This window comes from Miniopterus natalensis, chromosome 11, assembly GCF_054644295.1.
Source record: "Miniopterus natalensis isolate mMinNat1 chromosome 11, mMinNat1.hap1, whole genome shotgun sequence".
In the NCBI taxonomy this organism is placed as follows: domain Eukaryota; kingdom Metazoa; phylum Chordata; class Mammalia; order Chiroptera; family Miniopteridae; genus Miniopterus; species Miniopterus natalensis.
Window position 1 is genome coordinate 61,081,522 of NC_142091.1, and position 21,044 is coordinate 61,102,565.

The 21,044-nt window shown below is 48.4% G+C and overlaps 1 protein-coding gene across 2 annotated transcripts in view; it reads left to right on the forward strand.

Annotated features, from left to right (window-relative positions):
- Window positions 1-413: 413 nt before the first annotated feature.
- Window positions 414-21,044, forward strand: part of CD44 (CD44 molecule (IN blood group)) — a 79,247-nt gene continuing 58,616 nt past the window's right edge. The window contains exon 1 of one of the 2 annotated variants that reach the window (XM_016206214.2): window positions 414-742. In XM_016206214.2, coding sequence (XP_016061700.2) covers window positions 676-742 — 67 coding nt within the window. In that variant the 5' untranslated portion in view covers window positions 414-675. The remainder of the gene's footprint in view (window positions 743-21,044) is intronic. The other variant, XM_016206213.2, reaches the window with a different exon arrangement.

The following is a 21,044-nucleotide window of genomic DNA, read 5'->3' on the forward strand; positions in this document are numbered from 1 at the left end:
TAAGAGGCAAAGCTCCACCTGAGGGGTGGGGACTTGGCTGCTCTTTCAAGGGGAAAAGAAAGCGCTCTTCCTCTCTCCCCGAAGAGCCCCAGCCCTCCACCCCAGCTCCCCACGGGGGCAGGGAAGCGCCACGGCCCCAGCTTCTCTCCCAGCACACGCCGCTGCCTGTGAAACCCGGAGAGAACCCCCCCCCGCCAGACTCAAAGAGAAACTTAGCGGAGAGGAGAGGCCAGAGGCTGAGCCCGGGGGTGAGACTTCAGGGCTCAGTCGTCCCGGCCGAGGCCGCCCTTCCAGCGGCGGGAGGAAGCCGGCGCGTCCCGGGCTCCCCGGCACCCGCTCCTCGCCGCGGCGCGCGGGAAGCCCCGGCTCGGTGTCCCGCGGAGAGCGGGGCGGGGGCGCGGGGGAGGGCTGGTACGGCCTTAAACCTCTGCCCGCTGCTTAGTCACAGCCCCTCGCTTGGGTGTGTCCTTCGCTCGCTCCCTCCCTCCCTCTTAGGTCACCGGGAGCCTTGAATAAAAACAGCAGCCAACTTCCGAGGCGCCCTCACTGCCCAGCCAGCCCCCAGCCCCTACCGGCTCGGCTGCCTGCCTGCGTGCCCAGTCCCCTGCGGCCCCCAGCCCCGTGCGCCGGACTCCCCAGCTCCGCTCGCTCGCGCCCCTCGGTCCGCCCGACACCATGGACAAGTTTGGGTGGCGCGCAGCCTGGGGACTCTGCCTCCTGCAGCTGTGCCTGGCGCAGATCGGTGAGTGCCCCGGGCAGCGGGAGGGCGCGGCAGGGGGTCAGGGCTGACCCGCGGCGCGCGGCCGGGTTGGCCCCGGGCACCGGAACCCGGCGAGAGCGCGCGACTTGGATTTGGGGAAGGAGAGCGAGGATTTGCGCTAAGCTGCTGGAGAGTTTGTTGGTAGAAGGACCGTTCTGTGGAAAGGAAACGAGAAAGAGACAGGAAAGTTTGCTGGGCAGGCTGCTGGCGTGCAGTTGTGGGCGAGGTCGCGGGAGCCGGAGCCCAGGGCGGAAAGTAACTGCACCCTTGGATGCGCGCGGCGGGCGCCCGGACGGGCAGGCTCCTGGCCCTACGGCGCTGGAAGGCGGGCCGGGCAGGGGCTGCTGGCCTGGTGGCGGTGGCGGGGGCACAGTCGCACACCAGCGCTGGTGGCCCTGAGCTGCCAGGAAGGCCGCCTGGCTTCCTGCGCTGCCCGCTGCACATGGGTTTCAGAGCTCTTACAGTTGGCTCCCGTCATGACTGTTTGAGCCCAGTGAGAGCTTGGATCAGCTCTGCGGGGGAGGCTCTGGGTCTCCACGAGGTGCCAGCCGGGGGAAGGGAGCGTGAGGCGGAAAGGCGATGACTGGGCCAGCTGCTCAGCCCTTATAAACTCCTGTTTCTGCCAATCAGTTAGGGGAAATCCAGACAGTAATGTGGCTAATATTTCCTGCCTGGCCGCCTTAGGAGAGGGCCGGGAGCCTGGGCACCAAGGTTGCACCAGGGACCCTGGGGCTGGGGCTGCCAAATTCCACCCAGACAGGGTCTGTGCCTTTCTGTGGTTGGGGAGGGGGTGGCTGCGTGTGAGGTATTCTGGCGTGGCTGAGTTCCAAGTGTTTCTTTTCTTTGTCTATATATGTATGGATAATTACATGGCTGATTTGCTTATCGCTAGGAAAATTAATTTTTCTTTTAAGAAGTGCCAGCTGGGTCATTAAGACAGCTCAGCCTATGGTTAATTCTACCCAGCAGGTATTTATTAAACCCAGCTCTGAGGGTACCAGGAAAGCAAAAGACACAGTCCTACCTGGGTGCTTTAGAGTGAGGGTAAGTGGAGATCTACCATTTAGATTCCTGAAATAGAAATAATAATAATAATAATAATAATAATAATAATAGGAATGACGGCACTAGCAAGCATTTATCGCACACTTTTGCTATGCCAGGAACTGTGCTGAATTCTTTACATGTGTTATATCACTTTGTCCTCATGCTGGCCCAGTGAGGGTTATTAGCCTGTTTTACAGGTGGGAACAAACCGAGGCTCAGAGAGGTTAAATGACTTGCGGTGCCCACACAGTGAGAGGATTGGCGCTCCTGTAAACCCAGCTGCATTAGCTTGTGCTTGGTCAGAATATGTTAGACTGTATGTATGGCATGGGTAAAATAAAGAAGAATTTCGGGGAAGGAAGGGTTGCGGTGGACCAAAGGCCTTAGCAGAGGCGGAGGCTTGGAGATCCAAAGAGCCCTTGAAAGTCAGAAGCACTTGGGGTGGGAGAGAAGAGGGAAGCTTGAGTGCAGGGAGAGCCCTGGGCCTGGCCTCGGAGACGAGGGGCCTCTGGGGAAGTTTATTTGTATGTTACCTTCCCTTGACGTCTTCTGCTCTGTTTCTGAGGATTCTGACTCTAGAGTCTTGCCAACCTGTCTGCCTGATTCTTTTGAAGGACCCCATCCCCAAATATTTGGCTCTGTCCTGACCCTTGAGGTTCTCCCAGAGACCAGCAGGCTCCCTCCTGCTCCGCGTTTCCGTAGTCCCTTTGGGCAACATCATTTGGAAGAAATGCAAAAAAGTGCCAGTGGCAAGAACTGCCTGGACCCTGGCTTTCATGTGCTTGGAAAATTGTTTGGAAGGAACTAAGACTTGGGAAGGAGAGAGACATGGCTTCCCAGTGGGCTGGGTTGGGCAGGCAGAGAGTGGAAGGAGAAAGAGGAGGGGGGAGGGGAAGGCACTCTTGTTGCCCCATTCCAAGGGGTGGTGGGCTCCAGGAGACAAAGAGGAAACTTTGGAAAGGGGCAAGGCTTGGGGAAGGAAGAAAGGCCCAATCTCCGAATTGCAAAGCAAAGAGTAGAGAAATAGCTAAATGGAGTGAAACAATATTGGATGCAGAAACCCTGAGCTGGAGAACAGACACCTTGAACTAGGTGTCATATTCGGGAGAAAAAAAGTGGTCCTGGCTGAAGGTCAGGTGGGATGAGCCCTCCTGCACACACATCTCCCTTCCTCCCCGGGGCAGTGGCCCAGAGGTCATTGCTACAGAATGGCGCCCCTGCTGGTGAGAAAGGGGTGTGTCTGAGAGCTCTGGGGTTGGGGCTGGCTTGTGTCCTCGGCTGCCTCTGAGCATTAAAGGCCCCTCTTGGGTGTTGGAGCCTTGGCTGTGTTTTCCCAGGTGAAGGAGCAAGGCAGTAAAGCTCTCTTGCTGCTGAGGTTAGCATCAATTAATTCAGTGACTCCCCAGACACACAGTGGACTCCTACTTCCTGCAAGGACAGGGCGCCAGGTAGGTGTGTTTGAGGCTGACAGTAGGAAAACGTTCTATTTTCTTTCAAATTGTGCCACGCGGGAGGGGATGCTAAGCAGCATGAAATTCTTAGCTTATGACAGCTCCCTTCCATTCATTCAAGAAACATTTTTTGACTCGTCAAAGAGCCAGAGATGGGACTCCAAGGATCATTCAGAAAAACCCCTTCTGTTTCCCTAGGAGGAAATAGCCCCTGAAAGAGAGAGGTACATGACTTTCCCTCTCTCTGACAGTGTTAGGGAAGGACAGTCTGCATACTTAGAGTCTCTGTAATATTACCATCATCAATGACTGTCAGGAGTCCCACCTCTACCCTCTGGAGTGGCGGGCAGGGTGTGGTCTACTGGTGTTTCATGCCTTAAATAGTATCTTAAACACTCATCACAGTTGTTTATTTTACTCCACAATATACCCCGTTTGAGTTTAATATAAGAATAATAAGATATATATTTCTTACCATAAAGCAAAGTTAATGCTCAGTGAAGAGTTTCTGTACTGCCTGGGCTTCTGGAGCTTCCTGAACCACTGCTGGATCCCTTAGAGTTAGGAGCACCCCAGTTTTAAAAGCCTGACACTCAGCTATTGCACCATATGCTCTTGGGTAAAGTAGGGTCCTAAGTCCCCAGGAAATACCACTTAATGAGCACCAGCTCTATGTTAGGCATTCAGCGAGGGGGCTAGCATAGGCTACCTTATAGAAGCCTCACAGCAGCGTGTATGCATTTAGCACTGTCTTAACCCCATTTTCTAGACAAAGAAGTTGAGGCTCAGAGAGATCACATAACTTTCCCAATCACACACAGATAGTTAGTGATGGAGCTGGGGTCCCTCATTGTCTCACATCCCCTGTGTTAGACTCCAATGCCTGAGCTCCTTTGATCCATTACTTTGCCCCTGGGGGACTTTGTAAATTATGTGTGGTTCTCCTTCCCTCCATCCCTACGGCCAGCTAATGTGAAGCCTGGCTGGGGGGTCTCCTCTCTCGCCTGGCAGGCTGTGGACTCCTGGCTGCCCTCCCCTCCCCTGGCCTGGCCTGCCTCTCCTCAGGTGTGGCCACAGCTGTCAAGAGATGCTAACCTAGTTATTTATTACTAAAATAAGTCAGTACCTTATCAGAGTCCAGCTGCCCTTCTAGACATGCTCTCATTTGCAGGCTTGGAAAAAAAGGGAGAGGCTGTGTTCCTTGTCTCAGAAACAAGTTAGGGCAATGCCCTCTGCCTGAAAATGAAGGAAGAGGCCCTGCAGAAGCTCTCCCGTGGACCCCGAGAGCATTAAATGCACTGACCCTGAAAGCCCCCTCTTCACGTGCTCATTGGAAACCCTCAGCGTTTAGCAGGTTGTGTGAGCCTCAATGAGGGATGGTCTTGAGGACCCAGGATGACACAGTTCTCTATGAAAGTCAAGGACCTCGAACTGAAAGCCAGTGTGGAGCCCCAGGCGACACATGAACAGCCAAGTGAGCTTTCAGGTCAGCCTGCATGTCAGATGGCTCCAGGCTGGGGGCCCCTGACAGAGCGGAGGTGGCAGGAGGTAGCTGGGCCTCCACGGCAGTCTGCCCCGGCTGGGGCTGGGCTGGGGCGGGGCTGGGCTGGGGCTAAGATAGGGGCTGACTTTGTGTTTCCGCAGCGCCTCCGGTTTAGCTGATTCCGCCCAGTGCCTAAAAGGGAAGTGGCTCTTGTGAGCGAAGGAGCGGAGCAGGTGGCAGATGCCGCCAGACAAAGCACAGTCCTCAAAGGGGATCTTTTCTGCCTCAGAGAAATTCTGGGGGTTTGCACAGCCAGAAACTGATGACTCAATCTCCTTTGTGTTGCTGCTTGAATGGGAAGCACACAAACGTTCTTTAGAATTACCAGAGAGGCAACTTCTGCCTACCTTACACTTAAACCCCACTTTTCACTCACTTACGAAGTTGACATTTTTCTTAAATGCGAGCTCCCCATGAGGTGGCCAGCAAGGGTGTGGGAAGCCAGCCCCATTTTCCAGGTAAGGAAGGGGTGCTTTCTAAAGTTTGTGCTTGTGGATCGGGCCTGACGTGGACACAGTGACTCTGCGCGCCAGACTTTCCAGGAGACGGGATTTCAAATATGCAAATGCTCCACCAGTTGACACATGGTCTATACTTTGACTAAATGTTTATATATTTTCTACAAATAAATGCATGGGTTAGTGTGATTAGAAGTCAAAAACTTTGCAAGACTTTTTGCATAAATAAATTCACACTTCTGCAACTCCTTAATCAGTCTAGCATCTGATGAAGTTGCTGTTTGCTTCAAAAATGTGTACTTTGGAGAGAAAGATTAGTATTCTTCTGTTCTCCATTTCTTGATCATTCCAACTTATGAAGTACCAGGAAATGCTGGCTAGAGGTGGACGCACACACGTGGGTGTTCCTGTAAGTCTATACGCGTCTGAACACATATAATGTGGATATTGCTGGTCAACCGTTAAGCATTTATAAGGTGTCCTCTATGGGTCCCACACTGTGTTGAGTACTTTGATGATTTAAATGTACTAGACATCGGCCTTACGTTCAAGGACTTTATGGTTCTACATGTATAACAGTGCAGTTGAGTGACAGCCTGGCCGATTTAGAGGGTAAGAATAGCGCTGCCAAGCAGAGGCACAGCGAGGAGGACTGGAGGAATCAGTGACAGAGGAGGGGCAATGCAGACAGGGTAGGGTCTGAATATATGAAGGAGAGGGGATGAGAAACGGTGTGCATATTTCTGTTACCCTGCTACTAATCTACCCACCCTCCAGTAAGTTAACTAATTACCTAGACAATATATTCAATAAAACATTCGGGCACTGTCTGCTCAGTGCACCAGGTAGTCAGGACCGAAGAGGTCAATGTCAGGAGGAACGGCCCTTGCCCCCGTCTAGTGTAGAGTTTCCTGGGTAATGGCTCACTGTGCATCTCTGACCTCCACATGCCAGATTCTGGTCGTGTGCACCCCCACCCCAACTGTGACATAAAAAAAAATGCCTCCAGACATTGCCAAATTGGGGGAGGTGTTAAAGTTGCCCCCAGTTGAGAATCTTTGGTGTAACTGGATGGCAGCCATCCCAGTAACCTCATCTCTGATAATGTGGTATCTGGTTCTCAAAGGTCCTCAGTTAATCAGCCTTAAAACTTCACAGTAAAATCATGCAGAAAGTCCTTTTTATCTTTGGGGACCTAGGGGTGAGAGTGATTTTCACACTCCTCAAAGGGGGAAAACCCCGAATCTGACATACCTTCTCTTATCTGCCTTCTGCTGTGTTGTGGGAGCCCCCTGACATTAGGGATTGTATCTCACTCATTTTTGTGGTTCTAGATCTTAGTGCTGTCCATAGTTGTTAGCAGTAACTGTTGAACTGAAATGAGTATCTAGAATACAGAAATGACTCTATTTGTCTCTATGCATAGTATACCTGGACAGTACACCTAAGGTGCAAATACACTGATGTTATATGGTGACAGTGGTGATGGCATTCTTGCTCGGGGCAGGCCCAAGCAGGGTGCTTGGCAGGCCAGCTGCCCATCACAGGGCTCATGTTTTTTCTGCCCAAAGAGGGAAATCATCCATCTGTTTGTGGCTTTAGTGGCTCCTTGCTGGGATGTCTGTCTAAAGACAGGGTTACTATTCCTGAGCCAAGACGGGAGTGGGAGCCCGGCAGGATGATGACACCAACCCCAAAACTTAAGCCTCAAAATAGAGCCCTCCCCAGCAGCTGCCGCTTAGAGGTCTGGTTATTTTGGAGATGCTTACCTGAGGTTAGACTCCCTGGGTGAGAGGCCACACCCACACCCACACCCCACCCCTGCTTCTGGAAGGTGGTGGCAGCTGAGAGAATCAGAGGAACCTCACAGAGGGTTCTTGCCTTCTCTGTGGGTCTCCTGCAGCCACTAAAGGGGCAAGTCTCAGGGAAGAGTGACATCTGATAGGGAGCCACACTGGCAATGACAAATGGTGCGTCCTCTCCACAGAACTTGCCAAGTCTGAAGTTGCCCACCATGGGGACAGGTCCTGCCTACCGATGGCCCATCTGCCCAGTGAAACTTGGAGACAGGGAGTTAAACAGAATGGGGAAGGATGTTGTGGGGGAACAGAACCGAGAGGTACCAGATCTCCCCGAGTTTGGGGTGCTCTGCCTGTCTGGGTGTGTCCTCCTGAGGCAAGTGCCCCTCCTGAGCTCAAGTGTAGGCAGATAGGTCCCAGGGGGTGGGGAGGAGCTGAGTCACCAAGGAGGTGATTTGCAAAACTCAAGCCCCAAAAATCTTCCTTGAGTCTTCAGCTTTTGAGAATAAAGGTTAATTGCAAAACTCCAGGGGTGGGGGGGAGCTTATTCACAAAGGTTGGTAATTCTGAGCATTTGCTGTGGGGTCATTGCCAGTCTCCTTTGGTGGTGCCTGAAAGTTCTTCTTTCTTCCCCACAGCTTTGCTTCAGAGTTAGAGCTCTCGAACTTGCACTTGCTTCTTTGCAGCTAGTTGTATGTTTTTAAGAAAACATCACCAATATTAGTAATAATAGCAAATACTTATAGAGTGTTAACCATGTGCCAGCACCATTCTAATTGTCTCTTTATACTAACTAACTTGTTTAATATAGTCCTATATACTTATATTCCTATATACTGGTACATTCCTATATACTAACTTATGTTTCTATATACTAGTATATTCTTATACACCAGCTTGTTTAATCCATGCACCAACCTTATGAAGGAGTGCTGTTATCCTCTGTCTCTTAGCTATGAGAAAACTGAGGCATGGAGACTAAGTAACTTGCCCAAGGCGACGGGGCAAGTAAACGATGGAGCTGGGATTCAAACCCAGGCATTCTGGCTGCTGGGCTCATGCTCTTAGTAACTCCATTCCTGTGCTTCTCTTAGTATCTCAGAATATCAGGCCACCCCCAGAGACTCCAGGATGGTACCTGGTAGCACCCTGGTTGTTTTCATAAACCCCATTTGGCAGTCGGGTGTGGGTAGAGGCCTAATGTCCACTGAGCTGGGTTTGCCCTCCTTTCGCACACGATGTCGGAGGAGGGGCTTGGGAGTTCAGAAATGAAAAGGAAGTTGTAATGGAAACTTCTTTCCATTCATGCTCTGAGCGGCTCATTCATTCCATTCCCTGGATAGAAGTTCTGTTCTCTTCTATGGGCCGGGAAGCTGGGGAGGGCGCAGGACTGAAAGGGATGGTGAATTGAGTTGCTTGCGCATTGCCACATCATTACTTGTCACCTGGACGACAGGAGGAGGCTGCTGATTGATGTTTCTCCATCACCTAGGACTTTGGCTTTTGCCTGGACAAAGCTAGGCAGGGAGCCAAATAGCAGCAAAATGTTTGCTCTCAGCTTAAGGCGCCTTGGCTGCAGGGCCCTTTCTCTACCAGCTAACATTGATGAGGGAGGGAGGGGAACATGAGAGGAGGCTGCCAGGAGTCAGGCTGCACTTGCCTGGGCACAAGGCATTGAGCTGAAGCTGGAGGTGTACTGTAGCCCCTTTCCCCAGCCCTAGCCCAAACTACAGGACCTGGCTTCTATTGGCCCAGCAGGTGACCACTGCATAGGAAGGTGGGTTAGGCCTGAAGGCAGAGATGCATCATAAATTACCCATCTGTCTCCATTTCAACGCATCTCTTTGCACTGAGTAGGCCTGCAGTGACCTCTAGAAGAACCCACACACCAGTCATGGATCTAGGCAGCATCTTTTTCTATTTCTTCTCTCAAAGAGAACTCTCCAAAATATTAATTAGACTGATGATTATAAAGCTCCTTCACGCATATTCACCATTGTGCAAATTGAGACACCAGGGAGAAACTACAATTCCATGTAGTCAATACCCGGTCTCTTGCCTCTGGCCCAGAAGGTCGTTTCAGCTCAGGTCCCTGGCCCTAGTCTTCACACACTCGAAAAGTATTAAATGAGCATCTACTATATGCCAGTCACAGCTGTTGCCATTTCTGAGTGTGTCCAGTCCAAGAAGCAGAATCCAGCAGAGCTGAGCATCACCTCACAGCTTGCAGGCGACCAGCTAAGGTGACAGAATTAGCCCCACAGCCACCACTTCCATACAAGGATGGACAAGGATGCCCACAAGAGCGCTAGTCACACACATGCAGGCAAAAGTCCGGAGGGGGAAGCGATGCTGCCATAGATGTCTCTTGCCCAGAAGTTTGTCTGTGCAGTGGATCCTCAGTGGTAGGAGGAGTTGTCTTCCCAGTGTCAGCCTTAGGGGTCAGGTACATTCCTCTAGACTTCCTTGAGTGACTTTTACTTTCCCTATGGTTTCCTAGCAGTTTCTCCCTGACATTTCATAAAAACCCTAAAAAGAAGTTCAAGGAATGCCTCTAAGCTGGGTTGTGGCAACCAGTTCTCTTTCACCCATGAACATATACACTTTTTAGGGAAAAACCTGTGCTTTATGTACACTTTTGTACGTAAGAAAGCTAGCCCCCAGCTGTGAGCCCAGTTCCTCACATATAGTAGGTGCTCAATAAATATTCAAATGGCTGGTTGAATGAATGAAATTTCTAGGTTTGACTAGCAAAGACATCTTTATAATTTACCTTTTGTGATTTAAAAGTTCTGAGTAATTCTTTTTCATCCTCTAAGAAAATTTCCTGGTCTTTAAACCCTTTTATTTTAATTTCCTAGTGCCTCTTGTAGTGATCCTCAAACCTCCTTGAAATTGCTTTTCTCTGCATGCTCTCCAGTTGGAGAGTATCTTTCTTGAGATTTGACATGTCAGGCAAGGCAGGGGAAGTTTAGGGCCTATTAGGTTTTGTCCAGTAGAACAGAAACCCTGGTTTCCTACAGGTCTGTCTGCCTCTAGGTCCCAGCACTTACTTCCAAATCTGGCCTCAGGTATAAAGAACCCCCCCCCCCCCCAAGCCACCAAATCATGTTTTCAGTGGCACTCAGAGAAAAGATATTGGCTTTTTGGCCACCATATTAAAAGAAAAGAAAAAGGGGAAGTTGTTTCTTTCAATAGTTTAATAACCTTCCATACCATAGACCAGCAGACGCTGAGTGGGGTTGGGATGGGAATGTGGAGGTTTGGCTCTGGAAGAGGGTTGTGTAGGAGGAGGAAGGACTGTGAAACAAGACAGACCTCCAGTTGAGTCCCCTCTGTGCCACTTAAGAGCAGCATGAGGTCAGGCAGTTGTACATGTCAAGTTCTAGAACAATGTTTAACACATAGAGCTGAGCGTCCAGCACATGGAAGGTGCCTCAAGAATAGAAATGCTTATGTTTTAGTTTCTCTCTGTTGGTGATTCACTGTGTGGGGCCAAGCAATTCATTTCACCCCACTTGCCTCCAATTTTCCATGTGTAAAATGAGAAGGTTGGGTTCTTGTTGATCTGTAAAGTCCGTCCCAGGCCTCATGTTCTATAAACCCACCACTCTGTGGGCCCACGAACACCTAAGCCTCACACAATTTAATGGAAAGAATGACACGACTCTAATGCAGTGCCAAAAAAAAAAGGTGATGCCTGGTTTGCTTTAATGTCAGAAGTGAATTATTAATTCGTGTCAGAAACAAACGTATGGACCCAGTTTCACCCTAAACTCCAGTGGGCGAGAATGACTCCTAGGGACGAGGCACTTTGCTCAGGGGACTCCACCGAATCTTCCCAACCGCTTGGGCGTGGGCAGATGAAGAATCTCTGGCCAGAGCAGCTAGCAACAGTCTCAGTCACACAGCTAAAAATGCAAGAAGCCAGTCCTGGGATTACCTGGAGGATCTGTAGGTAATGCCTGTTGTTTTAAACTCGACTTTACAAAACACTGCTTCAAGTGGCCAGAAAAAACAACCCCTGAAGAAGAGAAAAGATTGTGTCCTTCACTTTCAAAGCCCCTTGAGTATCTTGGATGTCTCAGCTTCCCTCAATGTTGGTGCAAAATGAACCACAATATTCAGCCAAAATAGTGCTTAGAGGATGAGCGCTAGTGTCGTATGGGTGGCTATTGGAATCTAAAAACAAGCAAACAAAAGAACACCCTTCCCCCCCCCCCCCCACACACACACCAGAGCACTGGGCAAGGCAGGCCCTGGAGATGGTGAGTTGCTGCTTCTACTGAGAACCTTTCAGTCTCCCATGAAGATATATCTTTCTTTTCCATGAAACCAGAGAAACTCTTGTTGAGGAAAAAATAAATAAAAAGGAAGTCATAAAGACTTCCTTAATTAGGAGTTTGCTTAACCTGGCCAGAGACTAAATGCCATGTTGGGGTTCTGACCTTCCATCAGTCACTCAAAGTCCTTAGTCAGATAGCCATCCATCCTGGGTATGCCCATTTCATATCCATCTGTAATCCACCGACCAGAAGTTGAAATAAAATAGCAGATGGGTTGGGTTCTCATGTCACACACAACACTCTCTGTGGCTGCTGGCTGTGGTTCAGTCTGTATCTCCAGCCAGTCCCTAGACACAGCCCTCTAGGAGAAGTGAGAACCCACGTGGAGCCAGCAGAGGTTTAGCATTTCTCCATCTCAGTCACAGGATGACTGTGGGAGAGTTCTTCCCTTACTGGTTGCCACTGTTTCCCCAGTTGTAAAATAATGATGAACTCACCAATTCAGTTCATTAAAAAGTACTCTGTGATTGGCACTATGGACAAAAAGTGAGGGAAGGAGAAGATTTCGTTTCTCTCTTTAGAGAGTTTGCAGTTTGGTGGGAGAAAACTTAAACAGATGAAAGAACTACACAATATTACATATCATCAAGTGCCAGAAGGTGAGGAAAAGCAGATACCTCCGTGAGTGGCAATTGTATGAGACAGCTTCATGTGGGAGTGGAATCTGAGGGTGAGATGAACGTAAGAAGATGGGCAGAGAGAGGAAAGAGGAGAGCAACCCATGGAAGGGTAAAGCATGAGCTGAAAAGTATGGCTTGATTGGGGTCAGGAGAGGGCTCAGCCTGTCTGAATAAGAGAGTCTGTGTTGAGGAACAGTGAAGGATGAAGTTGGACAGATTCCAGGTGATCAAGTAACACTGGCTCCGTCTTACAAGATCCAGTTCTTCTGTTGCAGAGAAGCTCTCATGACACCCTCCTCAGACAATGCTAGACAGAGTTCAGAAGCAGGCCAGCTTCAACATTGGTTGAGATGGAACTTGGGCAACTTTGCCCGAGTTGGAGAGTGGCAAGTTAGGAGAATCCCGAACAAGCCCTAGAGCAGCAACAGCAAATCGATTTCAGCCCATGTCATGTTTCCTATTGATTACTAGAGGCTGCCTGGAGGCTGTGCTAAGAAGCCAAACCGTGGCTCAGCTACAGAGTTCTGTGATCCATTAGTGATGTCTGCCATGGGCACAATATAGAGGATTTGACCCCATGTATCACATGAAGGTCACCACAGAAGAGCAGTAGGATTTTCTAATTTATGTTTCTGATGTGTGGGTAACTCAAGGAGTTTAGCCACTCACATCTAGTCAACTAGCCATCCTGTAGATTCTGCCTCCCTCCAGAACAATATAAATGCCATCTCCTACCCAGAGGAGTGATGTCGCTTGAGCCTTTTCTTATGATTCATTCCCACTGTGTTTTCCCATCACCCCAACTAAAGTTAGTTGCTGGGAGCCAGGAATCCTCTGTGTGAACAAGAGCCAGACTTCCTGGCAAAGGGCCCCTTCTCCACATCAGCTTCTCCATCTGCAAACTGAGAAGACAAAAATGATGCCTCACCCATAGGGGTGATAGGAGGAATTACCAGCTAATGTGAGTGAAGCCTTTGAAGATGAAAGGGTTGTATGAGCACGTTAATTACAACTTTTATCAGCCCTGTAGCCTCTGCATTCTCAGCTGCCACTCAGGGCTATTCTGTGCCTCCCAAAGCAGCCAGCAGCGGCATTCCACAGACTGGCCCCACGGGTCCACTGGTAGCATCCAAGTCAAGAAGGCTGGATTCTGAACTCAGACTGGCCAGCCCACTGTGGGCCGCTCAAGTTTCCCACTACTCAGACCCAAGGGAAAAAGCAAGCCCACTACCTGGGCAGGTAAGATAAAATAGAACCAAGGTATAAACAAAAGGCTCCATCAAGAGTTGACTAGAAATAGCCCCTGGGTAAGATTAGGACACTCTGCTCTAATTCCCACCCTGTCAAAGCCTAATTGTGTGACCTTGGGCTACTGGCTTTATCTGTCTAATGCTTCAGTACACTGTGAACCACCTGGGAAATAATCCCTCTGCCTCCCCTAGACCTCTCCACCTTTGCTTGCTGGTGTGAAAGTGTTTTGTGCTGGTTGGCAGAAGCACGTGATGTAGAACTACAAGGTCCTATTATTACCTAAGGTAACTTTCTTCTTTATCTCTGTCTCCTGTTGCTGGTTGACCCCAATCGTTGAAACTGTATTCTTTGGAATGCTCCCCAATCTTCTCTGAGCTGCCACCCCTCCTGGGCAGTGCTTATCTAGGAGGACCTGGTATGTGCTCAGGCTTCTGGGTTCTGCCATTTCCTGAAGCATGCAGATGCTGTCAGGTTGGCAGCGGACCCGAGTGTCCTGCCAAGTTGATTCAAATGCCCTTGCTGGGGTAACTCATGCTGGAGGCAAGAATGGGAGGGTGTCCAGATGCTTTGCTGTGGATCAGAAAGGTGCAGGCTGAGCTGGGCCCCTACAGCAGCATCAAAGTATAGATCCAAAGAGGTAGAAGATGAGAAAGAGAAAAAGGAGGACCCTAAGTGAGAAGTTATCATGGGCTGGTGACAAAGAGCCAAAGTTGATGGCATGTCGGAATAGGAAAGATTGCTAGAAATTACAAAGCCTACTGGTAATATTGAACAGATAAAAGAAGGTCATCTCAAAGACTGCAAGTAACTTGGCCAAGGTCACACAACTAGAGTCAAAACCCTGGTCTTTGGACTCTCAGTCCAGTGGCCTTTCCATTTCCCTCTTTGAGATGATAGAGGAAAGGGCACTGAACAAGAGGACAGTGGGCTGACCAGTGCAAGAAGACTTGGAATGACAAAGAGAGGGAGATAAAAGCATACTGCTTTTGGTAACACAATGGGAAACAGTATAGGTGGAGCCTACATTGTATACACTTTGCTGGAGCTTCCATTGTGCTTGGATCTAGTTTCCTATGCAGTACCTTGTACATCAATATTTGGTGTTTGTTTTGAACCTTTTTGACTTAATGAGCTTTTTGAAACCAGAATGTCCAGCATAACCTGGCCTGGCTTTTTCCCAACTGCTCTCAGCAATTCTGTGAGTCAAGTCAACAATCAATGGTTTTCAAAGGATTCATTTGTTCACTCAACACATACTTATTGAATACTAAGATGGGCCAGGTGTTCTGCCAAACACTAGGGATACAACTTTAAACAAGAGAGACTCAGTTTCTGCTCTCATGGAACTTATAGTCTATCTGGGAAGACAGACAGTAAACAACTAATTATGCTCCTATTTAATTACACTTGAGGTACATGCTGGGAAGGAAGAGCACATGTTCTTGAGAGAGCTTATAACAGGGTGACCTCACCCGATCTAGAGCATCAGGGAAGGCTTCTCTAGACCTGTAGGATTAAAAGCAGTAATTATGATTGCAGGATCTCCGCAGTTCCTTGGGGGACTGCTTGTTGGACCTCTCAGCCCTACCAGCTCTCATGACCTGGAGACAGTCTGGTGGGTGGGGTCAGAGCTCCTCATAGCAAATCCAGCCAGGGGAGCCCCTATTCTGGCTGCCTCACCCTTGGGTCATTTGAGTAAGAGAGCAAGTAAAAAAAGCTCTACTCTTCAAAATTCTGTAAGCAACTTGTTTATCATGTTTGCTTTGCAATAGACAGTGGTGGGAAGAAGAACCATGAGAACCTCTAAGCTGACTCAGACTTTTAGAAGCACATGTTGGGGCAGCAACAGAACCCGAACTCTGGGAAACAATGTGTCCTGTGATATCAGGGTTATTTTAAGTCATGGGGGAAATTTTATAATTTACTTGGGAATCTTTATCATTAGGTCTTAATTTAGGGCACTATTTCATCCATTTATTGGAAGTTTCTTGGTCTTGTTTTGAGCACTTTGGTGGCAGGAATGTTTGCGTGTCGAGGGGGTGGTTTGCAGGATGACTTCCAGCAGCCATGCGGGCGCATCTGTTGGGTCCAGGCAGGAGGAACAGGCAAGAACCCTGGGCTGTGGATGTCCAACCACTTGGCTACCAGGGTCTTGCTTCTCTTTCTCCTTAGTTGGTGGTAATTACTTACAGATGACCAGAGTGAGCTCTATCAGGAGAGTGGGACAGCTAATTCAAGTGGTCAGTTATAAACAACTGTGTCTTATAAATGAGAACAGATTCAAGGGTATCCCCCCTCCCCCAGTGATGCTATAACATCCATTCACTTTTACTCAGATATGCTTTCTTGAGTAAAAGAGATAGGGATGGAGTTAAAGCCATCATGATTGAACATAAGCTACAACCCATCTATGGGTCAACCCATAATGTGTTTGTTATCTGTCACATGTTTCTTGGTATACCCATATCAATGCATGCCAGCTGAATATCTCTGTAAGTAGCAGAGCAATCACCCCTCATAAAATGACATCTTCCCACAACAAGAAGTGTGGAGGTGGGACAATGCCAGGAGCTCAGTATGATCAAAGACACAGCTTTCTTTCAGATTTCTGCCACTCCCAGAGTCTTCCTACTGGTTAGCCCCCTTCATGCTCCCAAACTGACTCCCACAGTTCCAGGCATCCTATGAAAAACAAATCACTATCCAGCACCAGAAGAACGAAAGCTTATTCACAAACATCTCCTCTAAAAAAGGGAGGAATAGCTTTTCCAGAAGTCCTTTTTCAGAATTGACTTCCCTTTATCTCTCATTGGAAGAAGGAGCTCACATTCCATGGAATGCCCTCACCGAACCGATCATTGGCAAGGAGCACTCTGACCACAGTGCTCGACTTAGACCATCATGATCCACCCACTGGAGCTGGGAGTTGGGGCCTCACCTCCCGTGAAGCACAAGTTTGTGATTTTATGCAAAACTGGGTTCAATTAAAAGAACTTCTTTACCTTGCTAACAATGTCTGTTACAAAGAGTAAGGCTCCAAAGAGTGTTCACTCATATGGTGGAATTGTGGTTAGAGATGCTATAGAAGCTAAGAAAAAAAAGGCAAAGCTAAATTCTTGTGTTCCTAAGCCACACCCTCAACCTTCTGAAAAGACACATCTTGGACAGAGTTCACTTTGGGGACACACTACAGTTTGAGGCCCAGATGATCTGTGGCTTGTACTCAATCGTAACAGCTATAACTATCCTTTTCTCTTCCCAACAAAAGCATATCAGGGAATAACTTTAAACCTGTTACAATTTATAAGAAATAGTCCATCTCTTGCACACTTGAGCATTTTGTTATCAAAGCCTCACTATTGCAACCAACCTCAGCACTGCTGGAGCTACACCACTGATCTGTAGTGATCCACTTAAAAAGAATTATGATGACCTTGGACGAGCATCTCTTCCTGTAAAGGATGAGACAATGACCCCCAAGGCAGATAGCTGGCTCATTTTTACTCTAATTGCTCCTGGCATGTTTTAACATGCATGGAGTGTTTTTAGCTCCATAATCTAATCTAGCCCTCACATTTCCTTCACTGTTAGCATTATTATCCTCGTGTACAGGAGAGGAATTTAATCACTTTCCCAAGGTCCTATACCTAATTAGTGCTGACACAGGATTTGAACCCTAGCTTTCCACCCCCAGAGCTGAGGTCCATGTCACCCCACTGTGTTGGCTCCCAATGGACCTGACTTGCTTCCAAGGAGTCTAGAATGGACTATTGAATTTTATATTAATAATTTCTCTTTCATAAGCAGGAAAACTCCTTCCTAATAGTTTCTTTGAGTGTGAAGCTCAAGTGTCCAAAATCCTAACATTTTAATAAGCCCCAAGATGAACAAGAGGGTTTTTCTGGGCCAGTCCCCTGCCTCCGTGTAGTTAGCTAAGGAACCTAACATCATGGGGTGGAGGGGAGGAGACATCAGGATTTTAAAATTTGTTTTACATTTCTTTTTTTTTTCACCTAAATACCATTAAAAGATTTATGATTACCACATTCAGAGAAGAGAAGCCCAAGGGATGTTTAATGTGGACCTCTAGGATGTGATTGTTTCTTACACAGGAAGGGGGCTGCTGCTTTTCAGAGTCTAATGATGGAAGAGCCACAGGAAATGGATTCTATTAAACCAAGATGATTTATGCTTTATTTTGAGGGTGAATTTCCTGACCATGAGACTTGCTGATTATTAGACTGGCCTGCTGGTTCCCAATCCATCCCTTCACTTCTCAGCTGAAATGACATTGCCTTGGGGGAGCATCTCTTGGGGACAGCAAAAGCCTTGAAGAGAAAAGACTTCCCTTTCAACCAAGTGCTCACACCTTGTACTTTGTTACAATACTTATTATGCTGTGTTGTTGACTTGTTGAATGTCTGTCTTCTCCCCTGGGCCATAACCTCCATTGGGGCAGTGACCTTGCCCACCTTGTTCAATGCCCTGGTCCCAGTGCCTAGAACAGTTCCCCACACATGGGGGGCACTGAATGAAACCTTGTTGAAGTAATGAAGTTGGTACTCCTATTACCTTTTCTGAAGGCCTGTGTTTATTTCAATGTTGGGTTGGTTTTGTGAGATTGTGACTTACTGTGGTAATTCAGGCTCTCTCCAAATTCAACCTAAAAAACACACACATAACGTTTCTACTCTATTCTGTTTTATTTTATTCTGTTTTTTTAGAATAAGAGATAAGTGCTTAAAGAGCAAATGAGAGTCGGCAAGCAGGCCATATCTTCTCTCATCCTTTCCTTGCTCTTTGTGGCTGTGCTCCACCCAATTCCCATCCCTTTTCCTTTCCTTTTCCTTCCTATCACCTAGGAAATAGCCTCTTCTGTGGTTTCTTGCAAGGGTACCAAGAGAAGCTGAAGATATACAATGTCAGGCCACTCAGGATGAATGTGAAAGACAAGCAGTAGGGATAGGAAAAATTGGACAAGGTTTGGGATGCAAGCCTTGGACACTTGAGACTTCTTATTGGGAGTAGAGGGAGGGGCTCCCTGTGACTCCCTCCTAGGACATGTTTAGGACAACTCTCCTTTCAAACAAGCATCATCAGATAATCCCCAGCCTTCCTTAAGGACTCTTTCTCAGGGTATAGGAAAAGTACCCTGTTATCTGTTTGAGCATCCTGTTCTTTATATTGTTTGGAAGGCTAAAGTCAACAGCCACTCTTGTATTCTGCATTGTTTGCATTGTTAAAACCTTTGGAAAACTCATTTGGTTTCTTCTCCAAATGAGCTTTCCACACCCCTGGAAGGCATTCAGAAACAGGCCTCTCTTCAAACAGGCTAGCAGGGAACAGTGTCTCTCAAAGTCAGGCTTCCTTTCTTCTAAAGGCTAGATTTGAGAACGGTTCATCAAGCCCGCATAGTTCAGTCTCTGGGCCAAGCACAGGCCTTCAGAAATGCAAAAGGGGGATTTAAGTCTAGGGTCTCCAGCACTCAGAAGGTAGTGTGGATCCTGGAGTGAGATCTGAGTTTGAGTCCTGCCACTCATCAATTATGTGGTTTAAGCAATTAACATCCCCGAGCCTCAGTTTTCTCATCTTTAAAAGAGAGTAGTAATACCTACTTGTGGGGCTGTGTGACGGCCAATGTGATCATGTGCATGAAACTCGACGGAGTGACTGGCATGGAGCGAGCCTTCGTCAGCAAGCGTTGTGATCACTGTCACTGTTAGACCTGGGACCTGTCCCCTCACCAGTCAGCCCTCACTTTGTTCCTGCTGCACTTGAGAAATGCGTCCAGCTGCCTTTGAGACATTTTCGTTCCATTTCTGGGCAAAATATTAGCCAAAATCTCATTTAGTTTGGCAGGGAGAGGGCACCGGAGCCTGCCACCCACACGTGCTTACTGGAACAACTGTCGCTGAGCAGATAAGGCCGCAGCAGGGGTTGTTCCGGAAACCTTGGCGATTGCAGTAGTTCGCGAAAGCGAATGGAGAAACGAGCCCAGGTCCTGTCTTTACTTGCACAATGTCAGGCGGCCTCCCGGGCTGCTTGTCTCAGCAGGACCGGCCTCTTCCTGCCTTTGGTCCTGGCAGTTGGTGGTGAGGCCGGAGGAGGGGATGGTATTTTCCTCCCTCTCGAGCGAAGTGTTTCTTTCCAGGGCTGTTCCCTGGCTTCAGAGCATAAGGAGGCCCTTAGGGGCAGTTTAATGCAGTAGCTTCCTTCTCGTTCTGGAACTTTTGGAGTTTCCCAGAGCTCACTTCCTCCCCAGAAGCCCGAGCTTGGAATTTCCTGGTTGTGGATGGGGGATCAGCTGCAAGGGCACAAACTGTCCGTCTGTCTGTCACTCATTGTGGTGTTCAACTCTCTCATCTCCCAAAATACCTTTAGTTGCCTTAAACTGCTTAGTTCTGCTCTCTTCTCAAGAAAGGAAGATCAGGCCGCTCCCAGCCACACCTCTGACATGACTAAGACTTCTACACCTTTGAACAGGAATGTTTGCGTTTCTGGCAGGTTCTCATCTTGCTTTTAATTTCATGAGAATATAGCTGTAGACTGTTGTTCAGGCTGAAATGGACGATTATCAAAGCGCAGGTGATTTTTCATGGTATAAATACATCATAAATTAGAACCTAGGAGTCCCCTTGGGAGAGCTGTGGCCAGTCATCCACGGCTTTACCTTCTGGGGAGAGGAGGGAAGAGTTTGACATTTTTAAACCACTTGTTACGAACCCAGCTCAATGCTGGTGCTTTACATATATTGATTATCCAACAACCATACACTTTTCTTTGAGGTTTCCAGCAAACACTCATTGAATAAATGAGTGAGTGATTTCCTCGGAGCCCTATCACAGGCTGAGAAACAAAGGCCCATGAAAGTGAAGTCACTTGCCTAAGAATGGTTCAGCTCTTACGTGGTGGGGCTGGAATTCAATTCTGCTCCTTGAAAGTGAAGGGCCTTGAAATAATTTAGAACTACTGGGAGTTACCTTCAGGAAGGGAGGAGGTAGGAACGCCCTCTCTCCTCTTTGCGGGGGCAGTGGAGCCCCCGAGACCACCTATGATCAGGGAGCCAGTCGGAGGTGGGCGTCTGGACTCCCCATTGTGCAGGTGGGGGCCGCTTAGCTGGGCCTCACTTGAGGATTGTCTCACGCCTGAAGAATGGTGTGAGTTGGCCCGTGATGCTGAAATTCACTGCAGGGAGCACTGGGGCTGCTTGTAGTAATTTAGGGGAAGTCTCTCTAAGGAAATCAGCAATTCTGTTGGTTTCCTCTTAATTGAAACCATTCTTTCCCTCTAGCTTTGGCGGGGCAGGTTCTAGTCTCTGCTTGCGCTGGAGGCGTTGATTTGGTGTGATCTGAGAGCAGGATGCCGGTGACATGCTCTTGTTTTGTCTGTTGTTTCTTTTGGCTGGCCAGGCCGCCCTGCTTAATGCACTCATCACACCGCTGCCTTGATTCCCCAGTGAAATGCCACAGCTCTGCAGGCGAGAGCGAGCCACTTGGTTTCTGGAGTGTCGAGAGAACGAGTCACAAAGAAACACAGATTTCTCCTTATAGAGGCAGAGGGCTGGGTTGGCTGGGGACCTAGAGATCATTGAATCGAACTTCTTCCTGGTCTGATAAAGAAACTGAAGTCTTCTCCAAGTATTGGCATAAATTAGAAGTTCAGAACTAGACCCTGGGTCACTGGACTCAGCCTGGTGCTTTTCCCACTAAACCAAAGAAACATCTATTGGGCTCCATAGTATATATCTCACACACTGGGGATATGAATAT